This window comes from Dasypus novemcinctus, chromosome 6, assembly GCF_030445035.2.
Source record: "Dasypus novemcinctus isolate mDasNov1 chromosome 6, mDasNov1.1.hap2, whole genome shotgun sequence".
Classification (NCBI taxonomy): Eukaryota; Metazoa; Chordata; class Mammalia; order Cingulata; family Dasypodidae; genus Dasypus; species Dasypus novemcinctus.
Genome location: NC_080678.1, coordinates 11,207,399 through 11,223,502, shown reverse-complemented (window position 1 = coordinate 11,223,502; position 16,104 = coordinate 11,207,399). Strand labels below are relative to the sequence as shown.

The 16,104-nt window shown below is 43.6% G+C and overlaps 1 protein-coding gene across 1 annotated transcript in view; it reads right to left on the bottom strand.

Moving 5' to 3' along the window:
- ADAM12 (ADAM metallopeptidase domain 12) overlaps nucleotides 1–16,104 on the bottom strand; it is a 377,451-nt gene that overhangs the window by 93,871 nt on the left and 267,476 nt on the right. The window contains 1 exon segment of the mRNA XM_058298149.2: nucleotides 5,986–6,172. Coding sequence (XP_058154132.1) covers nucleotides 5,986–6,172 — 187 coding nt within the window.

Sequence of the window (16,104 nt, the reverse complement as noted above, 5' to 3'; positions counted from 1 at the left end):
AGCTGGCAGAGGAAAACCTGAAAGGAACAAGGAGAAAGACACCGAAAGACAGGGAGAAGGAGACTGCGGCAGGCCCCTGTGGAGAAGGGGTTTGGGAAAGTGAAAGAGCTGAGAAAGACATGGAAACGGAAATTCATCTCGAGGTGGAGGCAGGGAGAGGACACCAGAGGGTAGGGGCTGCATGCCCCCAGAGGCTGCCTCCGGAGGGGGCTGCATGTTCATCGGTTCCTCGGAGAGCATCCTGCTCTGCTGTGAACTGTTGGGAGAATCCCAGAGGCATTTTTAGAGGGGCAAAAAGCACTTCTTGGAGGGTGGTCTCAATAAACAAACATTAAAAACAAAAAACAAAGCCTTCTGTTTCTGCAATAAAATGCAGTCACAGGAAATGAGGGTTCAATTGGTCTTTGGTCCTTAGGCCTGATATTGCCAGTTTACGAGCTAACTACATACACCGCTTAAAAGTTTAAAACGAGCATGCGGTCGTCGCACAGACAAAAGCAAAACGACTCCAGCATGCTTTGAATCAGGTTTCCAGTCACACAGTCCTGAGGGAAACATCTTTCATAAAACAAATCCCCATTGCTCCTGGATTTTCCAAATGGATTTTTTACAAGAAAAATGTTTGTATCAGAGCAGTGCTCCTCCTGGCCGCCCAGCTGTGCTGATTCATGAATTTAGGTGTCCCTCAAGAAATCTGGACGCCTTATGGAGGAAGGGAAAATAAAACTCCAAGAGAGCTATCATTTCTCAAGCCTTTACAGTGTTACAAGGAAAAAAAAAACCCACCAAGCTTAGTAACTATAGACCATGGCTGCCCTGTATGGTGATAACAATGTACTTATCAAGGAAAAAAAAACAAATTAGCCTCAGTGCAAGCGACCGGGGTACACAAAATGAGACACCTATGAAGCTGTGAAGAGTCTGTCCCCTTTCCTTACCGAGGTGTGAAAGAAGCAATAATCTCGTCTTCCTCCACAATTCCCTGCCCTCACAAATTCGGTACAGTATACAGAAGAAGACAGAGCTCTATAAATGAAAAAATAAATGCATCTCCACAGAAAATGTCTTTGAAAGCGTCCTGGGTGTTTATAGACTTTTACACTTTTCAGACGGCTAAGGGGGGGGGGAAGTAAATGACCAGGAGGACATTTCCAACTGGCCCTGGATCATCGTTTAGAAAATACCCGATTCCAGATAATGAAAACAAACACATGAACACAATTTTCCTGTCTCTGCAGTTTTCGAAGAAGTCCAAATTTTCTCATGGATTCAGGGAATTGCAAGCTCAGAGAGAAAGTCTAACCACATAATACTAAAAGCCACGGGGGAGGGGCTGACTCCTGGCCACAAAGGTTCTCCCTCCCTCCCTCTGCACTCGGAGAAGCTTAAATTCCCTCCACATGATTGCAACCTGTCAGGGCTGTCCACCTTAAAAAAAAAAAATCTTTATTTGTGATATGGTGAGCAACATTTGAAACTGGTTGCTTGGCTGAATTTTCATTTTTTTGGGTTATGAACAAAAGCCCTTCCCCAGATAGGCGCATAAGGCTTGACAAATGGCCCAACGTCTCAGCTCTGCGGTGTTGACAGGGTTGTTCTTTGAGCCTTGTTCCAGGGGACGCAGTTCTCGAGCCTCTCAAAGTCATCACAGCCAAGTTCCCAGCGCTGGAATAGCCTTCACACAGCCGCAGTGAGAACGCTGGCACTGCGAACTCAACCCAGCTCGAGTCAGAAAACCAAGCTGAGGTCGGGGCAACAATAAATCCTTACGGCAACCCTTTCTTCAAACAGGCCCGGCCCCTCGCCAATCATGCATTCACCCCACAAAGAGCTGTCGGGCCCCTCTTTGTGCTGGGCACCTCGGCTACTGGGAGGGGCAAGGCACTGAGGTCGCTGCCTTTATGAAGCTGGCATCCTGGTAAGGGCTTGGGAGAAGGAGCAACAAAAATAAAAGAACGAGGAATGAAATAGAGTTCTGCCAAGAGGGTGAAGACAGGGAGGCTGAGGCTAATCTAGCTTGGACCTGAAGGATGAGAAGCAGGTGCTGATGGGAAGGAAGCGTTGGGGGAACAGTGTTCAGGTGGGTGGAAGGGCATGAGCAAAGACCTGAGGCTGGGAGAGCATGGAGTGTTAGGCCACCAGTAGTATGGGGAGTCCAGTGAAGGGAGGGGCAGGGTGGACAAGAGGAGGCTGAAGACGTGGTCAGGGGCTGCGGCAAGGAGGATGAAAAGTAACGGAAGAGCAGAGGGGAGCCCCTGAAGGGTCTGTGATTCACCCTGGCTGCTGGGAGGACGGGTTGTCGGGTGACGAGAGGGGAGGACGAGAGCAGCTGGGTCTGGGCAGCCACCCCGGTGGGAGCAGGCGACGGCCTGTGACAGAAACAACGGAGACTGACAAACGGATCCATGGCAGGGGTGATATAACCCAACGCCGCGACGAGGACGAGGGAGCAGAACTGCGGCCAGCGTTTCCAGCTTGTAAGATCAGCAGATTAAACGAATCGAATGGCCAGTTTATCTTCCACTGAGCAGGGAAAAATCATTATCAGCTCAGGCGAACCTCCATGCCTTGACTCCAAGGTCTCTTTATGAATATGTATAACCTGCGCTCTGGTCTTCACTGTCAAAGGTCACCTCCGGACCCAGCGGCCTGCTGGTCTACTGCAGCGGCCCTAAGCTGGAAGAATGGGCTGGAGCGGACGGGCTGACCGCTAGGGATAAACGGGAAGTACCGCAACGGAGTCCAGAAGACCAACGGCTCAAGTGAGATCTGCTCCTCATCTATGAGTGGGCAGGTGCAGTGTTGTAACTGCGTGGAGACGCCACAGGAGCCCACGCCCGAGCTTTAGAGCCCCGCCTACACCAGCAGACGACCAGAGCCCACAGCCAAGTTGCTGCTCGCCTCCGTGCCCATCACTGAGCTTTAGGAGCAACGAGGGCAGGCAGAGAATTCAACAATGACTCTCAGAGGCGCTCTGGAGGGAGAGGAGGATGGCCAGCTTAGAAAGGTTTTTAAAATGTCTGTTTTAATTTGACATTAATGATGAGTTTTCAATGGTTCTGGGCCACTCCTGGTAATTCAGCTCTTAATAGGCTTCGGGTAGAATCTACATACAAGTGTTCTTGCTACTACTACTGCAACTGCGGTTTCTGTTAAACAGGCTACCTAGGAACACAAAAGCAAAGGCTTGTTTCTGAACCGCTGCATTTGAGAAAACAGCAGCAGCTCCCTTGCTCACTGTCCCATTTGTCCTCAGCAGCCCAAATAGACATTTCTTGCTAGACGAAGGCACCGACTTTCACATCTGACTCACAATTATCTATACTAATGGAGGGGAACGATGGCACAGCCAATCCCCACAGAAAGGATAATTCAAAAGTAATTTACATTTGCCTTGGGGATGGACCAGGTGATTCTCTCCAGCAGCATATCAGCTACCCTCCTTCCCTCCCTCGGAGCTTGCTCGGGCTCAAGTGAAGATGAGCTGGCATTCTTGAACGCCTGGCCCAGGAAGAGCGAAGGAGCGGGAGGCCAGCGGGCTGCGCAGCCAGGGCGGCGCAGGCTGCAAACCCTCCCGCAGAGGACAGAGCTGCCTGGAGGCCCCGCCTTCAGCACCTTCCCGCGCAACCTGGGTTCTCACTAAACCTAACGGGGAGCCTTATAAAGATGTCAGACAATAGCTTGAATGGATATTATGACCGAGGCATACCCTGGGTACAGATTTATTTCTGCTGCTCGGTAAAGAAAAGCACAAACAGCTGCAGAAAGATCACAGCCTGCAGATCAGTCTTTGCAATACTTAATATTTAGTGGGGGCAGAAAAAATGCTGGAAAAAGGCAAGTACAGTTGCTGCACTGCAGTAACGTTGCTTTTTTTTTTTTAAGTAAATAAGGCTGGTAAGTGGCATTTTGCTTTCAGATTTACCAGATTGTTTGCTATCCAAAACAATCTTTTTAGCCAATTCCCCAGTATTCCACCTAGTTGAAACTTAATTTTTGCACCATTTTCATTATAAAGATGTACTTTAACTCAAGGACATTTTCTCTTCCATAAAAACAATCACAACTGTTTCTAGAGAGAAATACTGGGAACCAAGTTGAACTGCATGGGATACCTTCCCTTCTCAATTTAAAGGGTCATTTACATTTCAATGTATGTTATTAACAAAACAATATTGTTATTTGTGTTCTCAGCCCTTTCCACACAAGTCAAAATGACTGGAAATTACTGTGCTAATCATAGTTCTGGAGAGCTATAAGCTTAGCTCAAGAATTAAAACATGACGAGCAAGTACAGGCCAAGCTCATGTTTCTAAGTGAAATGGCAAACAATGTTTGAGTGTCATTTAAACCATCAAGTTAAAAATCTCCTGCCAGGGATAACTAGTATTCAACAAGGTACTCAAAGCAAAGAGCCTCAAAAACAAAAAGAAAATATTATGCTTGCTTATGATTAGTAAAGCTTAGTCACATCTTAGCCCAGTTCTGGAATCAAAAGGCAGGAGTAGTTTAGGAAGAGAATAAACAAATGATAGGACCACAGATGCTGGTCTTTGTAATTTCAGTCTGAACTCCAGGACTCTCAGATGTGTGGCAGGAGAGAAGCAGGACGTCAAGCCGCCCTGAACGGCGGCGGTGGCGGCGACGGTGGTGGTGGGGCATGTTTTTCAAGCTGTACCCCGTTTCCTGGGACTCACACTGGCCTCCCTCATTGAGAGTCTTGCCCAATGGAGCAGGTCACCCTTCCCGGTGATGGGGCAGAAAGAAGCAAGGCTGCGGGCACCTGCCAGGGAAGACCTCGGGAACTCATCAACCACCCAGAGGGAGTTAGGATCCCACAGGCACAACGCCGGCACCAAAAGAATTAACTTAAAACCAAAACGAGAAGGTCCGCAGAGGTGTAGTTAGGGGAAGTTTGTGGGGACTGCGTGTCTATCACCAGTTCCTGAGGGACGCTTTAACAATCAGAACAAATCATTTAGGGTAGCCCAACTGTTTCGATTTAGAAAAATGGTTTGGAGTGAACAAAGAGAAACAGCATTCATAAAATGTTGAATGTTAATAGCAGAGTGATGTTCAAGTTCAAGTTAGGAGAGACAAAATCAGTTAGAAGAAACCTTGAAGAACACGGACATGGGCAGTCAAATGTAAGCCAACGGGAAATCAAGTCTGGGCATTTTCTTGATTCCTTATCAATAGAGGAACTGGAAAGCCAGAGACGAAACATCAGGGAACTGGTCATAGTTTTCTATCTGGTTGCACCTATTTAAATTCAGGGCCTCCAAGCTAAATGCTGCTAGCGATACTCCACCGAGTATTACCTGCGACGTACTGGACGTAAAATGGCCTGGGAGCCGTTTGGGGGAGAATGGCATACAGGTTTGTGTCCAGTTAGCAGAAGGACCATCTCTTTGCAGTGCAGCCTGTCGGGCAATTATCCCTCCCAGCGCCACAGCCAAGGGAAGTCCCTGTGCGAGCAGCTCCAGGGCCAGGCCCCGTGGACGGGGCAAGCAAGACCACTGAGCAACGTGGCAGGGATGGAGCCTCAGCCCACCTCCACACAAGCACGAGGCTCCTACTTGCCAGACCGAAGCTGATTCAGAAACCTCTGGATTGTTTTCTTCCTCCAGGAGAAGGAGAGCTGCCTGGGAACAGGGTGGGGTCCTTTCTAGGCTGGCTCACCACTGCGGGGTCCATCTCTAGGTCTGGACTCACAGTAGGTTCTCATTAAAGACCCCACGAATGGGGGCTTTGGCCAGCCTCTGAGCTCAGTGATGGCTTCCCCCAGCCATTCGCAACGTGAATGACGGCGGTCTGGGAATAGCGCTATGCTCTGCCGACGCGACAACCACCTAAAGATACACTGGGTGTTTCCATCACTCAGCTATAGCATGCAGATGGCAACATTTCTCCAGATGTCCGGCATTGGGTGTCTCTAGCTTGAGCCCCAGCCCCCAGAAGCACAAAACTGGGTTTCTCTCCTACCCTTCTGGTCAGCGTCCAAGAGGGTGGCCAGAGCCTGGTATCCGCAGCGAGGCCCGAGGTGCCAGGATGAGCGCCGCACGACCCCCAGAGGCGCCTCAGGTGCTCCAACGGGAAGAGTTTGTATCTGCCGGTTGCATTTTTCATTGGTTCTAAGATGTAGGTTTTATTTTCAAACATAATAAGTCCCCTATTGAAAAAGAAATAAGAAAAAATAAAACTTTTTAAAGGGCAGTTTCTTGTTTGTAACGGTTAAGACACAGTTCTTAAAAAGAGAATAGAAACAGAAATGTCAATTTGCTTATATTCTCAGGTTTTAATCAGAAAGGACACTTCTGTGCCATATGTCAGCACTAATTCATTTTGCAAATCTTCTAAAAAACAAGGCTGAGGACTTTTTTTGTTTGAGATACTTTTTGGCGAAGAATAGACTGTGTTTCTTTTTTTTTTAACTTTCCAAAGATATATTGTATTGCTGGGAAGCAGAGTTGAGAGAAAAGATGTTTCATCTGCTTGGAACATAACTACATCTGAATTAGCACACACAATTCAGTAGGGAAATTCTTGTTTCTTTGTAAAGGAAAATTCCCAGGTCTAACTTTTCTATGCCAATAAGCCATATTTCCTAAATATTTGAAGAGATTCTGGTATAAGGGTAACAATTAAAAATTTTGCTCTTCTGTATTTTATTTAATTTGCGGGAGAAGTGAGAATACAAGATCCAGTGTCCGCGCACAATGTGCCAGCCCCGCTCCTCGGAGGCTGAGGGGGCTCGTGGGTCCAGCCCGGCACAGTGGATGGCTCTTCCTAAGACTGAAGAACACCGCTGGGGACAACCCAGCCTCGAGGCTGAGAGGCAGTGCCGGGTTGGAGTTCAGCTCTGCCACTTACAAGCTGTGTGAGCCTGGCCAGGTTCCTTGCCCTCTCTGAGACGTGGTTTCTTCCCATGGAACATGGGAAGAAGTACCCACTTCTCAAGTGCCTCCTCTGTCTTCTCGTTAAAACATTTTGCCCAGTCATGGCAAGTCAGTGCTGGAACCACAGGGGCAACACGTTGTGCTAATGTGCATTCCAAAGACCGACCGTTTCAGGAAGTCTGTGTGCTGTGTACGACACGTCTGCCCACCGGCATACTGGCCATTCATGACTTCCAGATATGAAGTATAACATGAGTAAGTTTAAATACACTTACAGGAATGACCATAGCTAAGAAAGAACTGTCTGGCCAACTTTTAGGTTGGGGATAAAAGCGCACTTTTTAAAAAAAAGAAAGAGCTGCATTTGCTAAATGTTCTAACTTTCAGAAATAGTAGGTGGCATTTGCCCATGAACCACAGCCCCTCTTGGCCCATGAGGTGCTAGATGGGGCTGAGGTCAGGCTCAAGGTCACGTCTGCTCCCTGGAAGCGAGCAGACCCCAGTCTAAGGGTGGCAGCTGCCTTCCTGTGGAGGCGGCAGTGGCCTCCATACTGGTGTATGGCTTCTCTTTTCCAGGGTGGGATGATCAAATGCTTTAATTTAAAATCCTCTTCCTGAGGTTGAAAGAACGGTTTTCTTTGGAGAAACAGCAAACTGGGTAACAGTAAACCAGCAGTTCTGACAGTTTCCACATACCCAGTACCTTCCACTGTTGAGCAGGGGGAAGGCACTTTCTCTTCTATAATAATGCACGTTTTCATGCAAAATCCATCTGGCTGTAAATAGACAGATGCTTCCAACATCATGACCCTTAAACTGTTTTGAGACAGGACCTCTGTAGAGTCTCCCCAGAAAAACGTTCAAATAGGAGTAGCCACAATGCTCAGCAGATAATTTCAGGAGATGCATAGAATGTGGGGGAAGCCCCCGCCTCTGGGTTTAGGGCATTTGTTCTGACACACTTACATCACATCAACCCCAGGGACGGAGCATGATTTAATCATTAAGAAGCAGCCCCTAAAGCTGGGGACTCCATCCGTTTTCCTTGGACAACCTGAGCTTGTTTCCAAACAAGGAACTTTATAAGGTGTCCCCATGTCGTGCATTTTTGCTCATTTGCTCCATTAGTCACTCATCCCATGCTCACTGAAGGTCCATTATGCGTGTATATTCAACCTTTTAAAAATTTTAACTGGAGAACGGTATTTAAATACTCAAATGGTGTGGAAGGAAGAAGTTAGAATTAGTCAAATATTTATTTTGAACACGACTGGTGAGCAAACACACACTAAGCATTCATCATCATTCAAATGGGTTGCTCCACTAAGCCTGTGTACTCTGAGGTGTTGGGGGTGGGGGAAGGAAGGTCACGTCCAAGACACCTGGCCTGACCTAGGAGAGCACACCGAGACCTGCAGGGCAGTGAGAGGCCACTTGAGAGCTAGGCTGTGCGCTCGATCACAGCACCCAACTCTTCAGGGACGGGGAGCCCAGTGTAGTCTGGAAAAACAGAGACCTTCGGACGCTTTTCAAATGCCACAGACTGATTCAAAGTCATTACCTGTAGCTGCTCTTTTTTTTAACCCTGCCAAACTGGTATCTATACATTTTTAAGTAACTCATACAAACATGTTTTGGGGCATCAACTTGGTAGGGTGCTTGTAACTCTTCTCTTGAGAATTTTTTTTAATGAAATAAACTTTGATTTCTAAGTTCAGAATGGGTAATGGGGGATTTTTGTTTATTAACGTTGATTTTAAAATCCCTAAGTGAAGAAAGAAGACAAATGAACGAACAGGTATAGGAAATCAGGAAATGAACACATTTGAAAGGAAAAGATAGATTTGCTAGGAAACTGATTTTCCTGCCCTATAAAGTGCACCAATATTTCATCTTTCATCGCAACAGTTTCTATTTTGCATTAGATTTAAATCAGCAGAACACTTACAGTAAAACATGCCACCAAGTTTTAATCATGGGAAGCAAATTACTGAAAAAGTTTTTCTACTTAATGGAAATTTTCTAGAAATTGTTACTTAATCATAAAAATGTTCTCATATCTCCTTTTATCTTTTAAGTCATCCAAAGGCCAGATGTTGGGAAATCAGGGTGAAGGCCTTCCATTTGCTATAATTGGCAGCCTATAATAGAGCTTAATTAAATAATTGCTTTGGACTGTCTTGGGCATAATTAATCATTTAACTTTAGAGGTTGCTGGAAACAAGAGTGAAAGAAAAATTCAAGGACTCAAGGTTTCTGAGATGTAAAATTTTGATATTCTCACAGCCCTTACAGGGCCCCAAGCTAGATAAGCAAATGTAATTTGTTCTAAATGGAATTTCACAGCTATTTAGCTATAAACTTGGAGTTGCCAGTATCTTAGAATGCAGAACTTAAATCCAGCAGAACTTGAACCTGAGGTTATTTCCCCTTGGACAAGTAGGGGGAGAATGGTCAGAAGGCCGTGTCCAGTGGTTTGGGGAAGATGGCGGTTCTGGGTAGCTTCTCTGGGGGAGAGTTGGAGGGTTGAGAGGACCTGGACTGGTCCTCAGTGGGGGAGGAAGGGGGGCTGAGGACGAGCTCCAGGGCTGGGGGTGGGTGTCGGGCGTGAGGGGCCCAAGCAGAAGAGGGTTTGGGGGCACACGTTATTGTCCCTTTCCCAGGATCAAGGCTCTGGGCTTGCCTGTAAATTTACCACCTAATTGCTCCTCAGAGCTGCCACTCCAGCCACTGTCCCCACTGTCAAGGACGCTCAGAGGCTGGAGGCAGGGCACAGACCCAACCCTGACCTTTGCATCCACAGCGTGGGCTTCCCAGCCCCACTGCATCCCGCCTCCCCCAGGGTCAGCCAAGAGGGAAGAGGGGCTCAGACAGGGAAGGGCAAGCTGGATGAGGAAGGAGCAGAGGAGGAGCCGAGGACTGAGCTGCTGCCTTGAGAACCTGTGGCGTTACTTTAAACTGGGGAAATCCTATTGCTTTTCCTTGAGTGAAAACAGAGAGGAATGTATTCAGATTTTAAGTCGATTTTGTCAGCTTTCTTTTTTTTTTTTAGATTATTTACTTATTTATTTATTTAATTCCCCCCTGGTTGTCTGTTCTCTGTGTCCATTTGCTGCGTCTTGTTTCTTTGTCCGCCTCTGTTGTCGTCAGCGGCATGGGAAGTGTGGGCAGCGCCATTCCTGGGAAGCTGCACTTTCCTTCGCGCTGGGCGGCTCTCCTTACGGGTGCACTCCTTGCGCGTGGGGCTCCCCTACATGGGGGACACCCCTGCGTGGTGCGGCACCCCCTGCGCACATCAGCACCGCGCATGGGCCAGCTCCACAAGGGTCAAAGAGGCCCAGGGTCTGAACCGCGGACCTCCCACGCGGTAGACGGATGCCCTAACCACCGGGCCTAGTCCGCTTCCCGATTTTGTTAGCTTTCAAAGGGAAGACTCAGGAGACCCATGTGTCCTCAAGGTAAATTTTTGGCCTTCCTAAAATTCATTTTTAAATTTCTGATGCGATGGTGCATCAGTTGATAACACAGCTTAATGTTGTTGTTTTTGGGGTTTTTCTTACTACTTGTAAGTATGCAGGATGGTGGTACATGGGTTTCTTTTTACTACCTACCTATAATTAGAAAATATGATTAATCTGACTGGTTCAGTGTTCAATTGCTAATTGAATTTTCTTGGAAAAAGACTTTTGGTCTCACTTCAGTGTAGCCAATCATATGTTAGAAATGCAGTTGGCGTGGAATTTAATTTCAGTTCATTTTTAGAGGAGCTCATGGGTAAAAGTAATATCCCACTGCCTATACATTTGATAAACGGTGATGCCAGCATAAGTGCTATAGGGCATATTTTCAAAAAATTATTTCCATGTGCCCTACTCATATAATCAAAACAAATACCCAGTATCCCCCTACTACATGGAAGGGGCTGGGTCAGCTCCCCATAGCATGCTAAGATCTTGGGGCCCGGGTTCCCGTTTTGGATGTAACACATAAGTGGAGGGCATGATAAAACAGGTAAAAGCTAAATAATTATAAACGATTTTAAGAATGGTTATTACTGGAGTTTTGGGAAGATGGCATCAGAATAGGCAACCTGGCCTCAACTTTCTCATAAAAACAATGGAGAAAGGACCAAAAATAGTCTGAGGGACCTGCTTTGAGGGTCAGCGGATGAGGATAGGGCTACACAGCTCCCAGGATGGTGAGGGACAGAGAGACAAAGAACCCAAAACAAAAATGTGAGTTACCAAACTCCTGCAGTGGCTGGGAAGGGCTCCCACCCCAACTCTAAGCTGGGATAAAACCCCGGCTCACTGCTGCTGAATGAGAGGGGAAAAGGCGTCTTCCTCCCTGTAAGCTGTTTCAAGGGAAAAGGGAAGGGGAAGTTGTGGGACTTTTCTTTAGTGAATTTGGCCAGCAGAGCCCACTTTGAATCTTGGTTCTGGCCAGACCAAAACACAGGGAAGTGGAAACTGAAAACATCCGGGTAGAAAGGAATACCAATGACTGCCATCTGTGGGCAGGCCTGGAAATTACATGGAAAAAAATGGCTTATAGGTCTCTCTTAATGTGAACTCCTGGGAAAAAGCTCTGTACCCCATTAGTGAGTCCCTGGTTTGATTTTGATAAGTTAACCTGGGCAATTTTAAAGATATGGAATAAGTTGAATGAAATATCAAAGAAGAGTTGTGGAAAAAACAACAGGCAAGAAAGAGAAAATGGCCACCAAAGTAAATTCACCAGCATACTCAGATGCCCTGACATGAGCAAAAAATTACAAGCCATAGCAGGAAAAAGGAAGAGATGGCCCAGTCAAAAGAACAAACCAAATATCTTAAAGAGATACAGGATTAAGAGAATTAATCAAAGATAATCACACAAATCTAAATCAATCTAACTGAAAGACAATAAGACTGAAGAATATTAAAAAGACACTGGGTGAGCATAAAGAACAATTTGAAAGCCTGTAAAGAAGAGTAACAGAACTTATGGGAATGAAAGACACAATGGATGAGATTAAAAATACATTAGAGAAACAACAGCAGAGTTGAATTGCTCAAAGACAGAACTAGTGATTTCAAAGTCATAACATCTGAACTGTAAAAGACAGGAGACCAGAAAGAGAAAAGAATGGAAAAAATGGAACAGGATCTCAGGAAATTGAATGATAAAACAAACACACAAACATAACCACTGTCAGTGACCAAGAAGAGAATGGAAAAGGGACAGAAAGAATATTTGAGGAAATAATGACCTGAGAACTTACCAACTCTTATGAAGGACATAAATATCAATATCCAAGAAGGACAATGCACCCCAAACAGAATAAGTCCGAATACACCTATCCTGAGACACCTATATTCTGAATGACAAATATCAGAGATAGAGGATTCTGAAAGCAGCAAGAGAAAAGCAAAGCATCAGGTATAAGGGAACCTTGGTAAGATTAAGTGTCAACCTCTCATCAGAAATCATGGAGGCAAGAAGAAAGTGGTATGATGCATTTAAGGTCTGAAAGAGCAAAACTGCCAGCCAAGAATTCTGTATCCAGCAAAACTGTCCTTCAAAAATGAGCATGAGTTCAAAGTCTTCACAGACAAACAAAAGCTGATAGAGTATGTTACCAAAAGACCAGACTCACAAGAGATACTAAAGGGAGTACTGTGGCCTGAAAGGAAAAACAAGGGTGAGAGACTTGGAGAAGAATGTAGAAATAAGGATTATTAGGAAGGGTAAATTAAAGGGTAAAAAACTAGACAATAGTAAGACATGACAACAGAAAGCCAAAAGACAAAATGGATGAAGTAATTCCTTTACAGTAATAATATTGAATGTTAATGGCTTGAACTCCTCAATCAAAAGACATAGGTAGATAGTGAGGCAAATACTAGCAAAACTGAAGGGAGAAATAGATGTCTCTACAGTAATAGTTGGAGACTTCCACACACCACTTTTCATATTAGCTAGAATATCTGGACAGAGGATAAACAAAGAAACAGAGAGCTTGAATAATATAATAGATGAACTAGACCTGACAGATATCTATAGAGCCTTACACCCCAAAACAAGATATGAATTCTTTTCAAGTGCTCAAGGATTCTTCTCCAGAATCAATTATATGTTGGGTCACTAGAATAATAAATTTTTAAAAGATTGAAATTATACAAAACACTCTCACTGATCTTAACAGAATGAAGCTGGAAATCAATAATGGATGGAAAAAGGGAAAGTTCATAAATATATGGAGATTAAACAATATACTCTTAAATAATCATTGGGTCAAAGAAGAAACTGCAAGAAAATTCAGTAAATGTCTTCAGATGAATGAAAATGAGAACACAACACATCAAAACCTATGGGACATTGCAAAGGCAGTGCTGAGAGGGGAATTTAAAACCTTTGATGCTTGCTTTAAAAAAGGAGAAAGAGATAAAATGAAGATCTAACTGCACACCTGGAGGGACTAAAAAAAGGACAGCAAACTAATCTCAAACCAGCTAAAAGAAAGACACAGGGAAGATCGGAGCAGAAATAAATGAAATCAAGACAAAAAAAAAAAAAAATAGAATCAACAAAACCCAAAGTTGGTTATTTGAGAAGATGAACAAAATCAACAAACCCTTAGCTAGACTAACAAAGAAAAAAAGAGAGAAGACACAAAGAATAAAATCAGAAATGGGGGGGTGGGGGTGGTGGAAAGCATTACCTCTGACCCCAAAGAAGTAAAAGAGATCATGAGAGGATATCATGAACAAATTTATGCCAAAAATCTAGAGAATGTAGAAGAGATGAACAAATTCCTAGAAACATATGAACCACCTACACTGACTCTGGAGGAAATAGAAGACCTCAACAAACAAGAGATTTTATACTCTCTCCCTCACAGTTTTGTCACAAGAGATTGAAATAGTCATCAAAAACCAACCAACGTGAAAAGCCTGGGACCAGATGACTTCACAGTTGAATTTTACCAATCATTCAAAAATGATCTAACACCAATCTTGCTCAAGCTCTTCCAAAATATTGAACAGGAAAGAATGCTACAAAACTCATTCTATGATGTTAATCAACATCACACTAATACCAAAACCAGATAAAGACACTATGACAAAAATTAAATTACAGTCCAATATAGATGCAAAAATCCTTAAGAAAATACTTGCAAACAACCCAAAAGCACATTAAATAATTATACACCACGATAATGTAGGTTTTATCCCAGGTATGCAAGGGTGGTTCAACACAAGAAGATTAGTGCAATTAACCACATTTATAAATGGAAGAAAAATTGTATGATCTTCTCAATTGATGCAGAAAAAGGATTTGACAAAAATAGCATACTTAAAAAAAAATAAAACGCATGAAAAGGAATAGAAGGAAGCTTTCTCAATACGGTAAAGTGCATACATAAAAAACGTATAGCTAGCATTGTACTCAATGGTCAAAGACTGAAAGTTTTTCTGCTGTGATCAGGAAGTAGACAAGAATGCCCTCTGTCATCACTGTTACTCAATATTGTACTAGAAGTTCTACCTAGAACAATTAGGCTAGATAAAGAAATAAATGGCACCCAAATAGGAAAGGAAGAAGTAAAACTTCTACTATTTGCTGATGATATGATACTATATCTAGAAAACACCGAAAAATCCACAACAAAGCTACTAAAACTAACACACAGTTCAGCAAAGTGGTGGAATACAAGATAAATACACAAAAATCAATAGTGTTTCTACACAGTAATGATGTGCAATATGGGGAGGAAATCAGAAAAAAAATTTCATTTATAATAGTGACTGAAGGAAACAAATTTTAGGAATAAAGTTAACAAGGAAATAAAGGACCTGTGTTCAGAAAACTATAAAACATTGCTAAAAGAAATTAAAGAAAATGGACATTTCATGTTCATGGATTGGGAGACTAGTACCATTAAGATGTCAATTTTACCCAAATTGGTTTAGAGATTCAATGCAATCCCAATAAAAATCCCAATAGTCCTTTTTGAAGAAATGGAAAAGCCAATGATCAGATTTATTTGGAAGGGTAAGGGGTGCCAAATAGCCAAAAATGTCTTAAAAAAGAATGAAGTTTGAGGAATAAAGTTTCTTGACTTTAAAGCAAATTACTTAGCTAAAGTGGTAAAACAGCAAGGTACTGGCATAAAAACAGACAGACTGACCAATGAAACCAAATCGAGAACTCAGAGTAGACCCTCATATCTATAGTCAAGTGATTTTTGACAAGGCTGTCAAGCCCTCCTACCTGGGCCAGAACAGCTGGGAGAACTGGATAGCCATATCCAAAAGAAAGAAAGAGGACCACTTTCTCACACCTTATAAAAAAATTAACTCAAAATGGATGAAGGACCTAAATATAAATGATGACCATAAAACTCCTAGAAGAAAATGTAGGATAACATCTTCAAGGTCTTGTAGTAGGTGATAGTTTCTTAAATCTTAACACCCAAAGCATTAGCAATGAAAGAAAAAAAAAAAAAGATAAATGGGACCTTCTGAAGATTAAACACTTTCGCACCTCAAAGGACTTTGCCAAAAGGATGAAAAGGCAGTTGATTCAATGGGAGAAAATATTTGGCAATCACATATCTGAAAAGGATTTAATAACCATGATATATAAAGAGATCATGCAGATCGAAGCCCCCTCTCAGTTAGAGGTGGAGTGGGCATCACCATCCCAGAGTCCTCAGGATTGGGGAATGCACTATGGACTCAAGTAGACTTACTGGTATTCTACTGTAGACTTATTGTGATTCTAGCAATGGAAGAAATTATATCATTGATGAGGAGGCAGAGGCCACTGGTGGCTCTGAGGGCAAGAGAGGGAAAAACAAGTGTAATATGGGGGCATTTTTGGGACTTGGGAATTGTCCAGAATGACATTACAACAACAGATATAGGCCATTACATATCTTGCTATAACCTACAATTGTGAGGGAGAGAGTGTAAACTACAATGTAGACTATAATCCATGCTTCGTGGCAATGCTCCAACATATTTTCAAGAATTGTAATGAATGTACCACACTAGTGAAGGGTGTCACTAATGTGGGAAAATGTGGAAGATGTAGGGAGCAGGGCATATGGGAATCCCTTATATTTTTATGTAACATTTATGTAATCTAAATATCTTAAAATATATATATATATTTACAAAAAAAGAGATCATACAAATCAACAATAGACAAACTACCC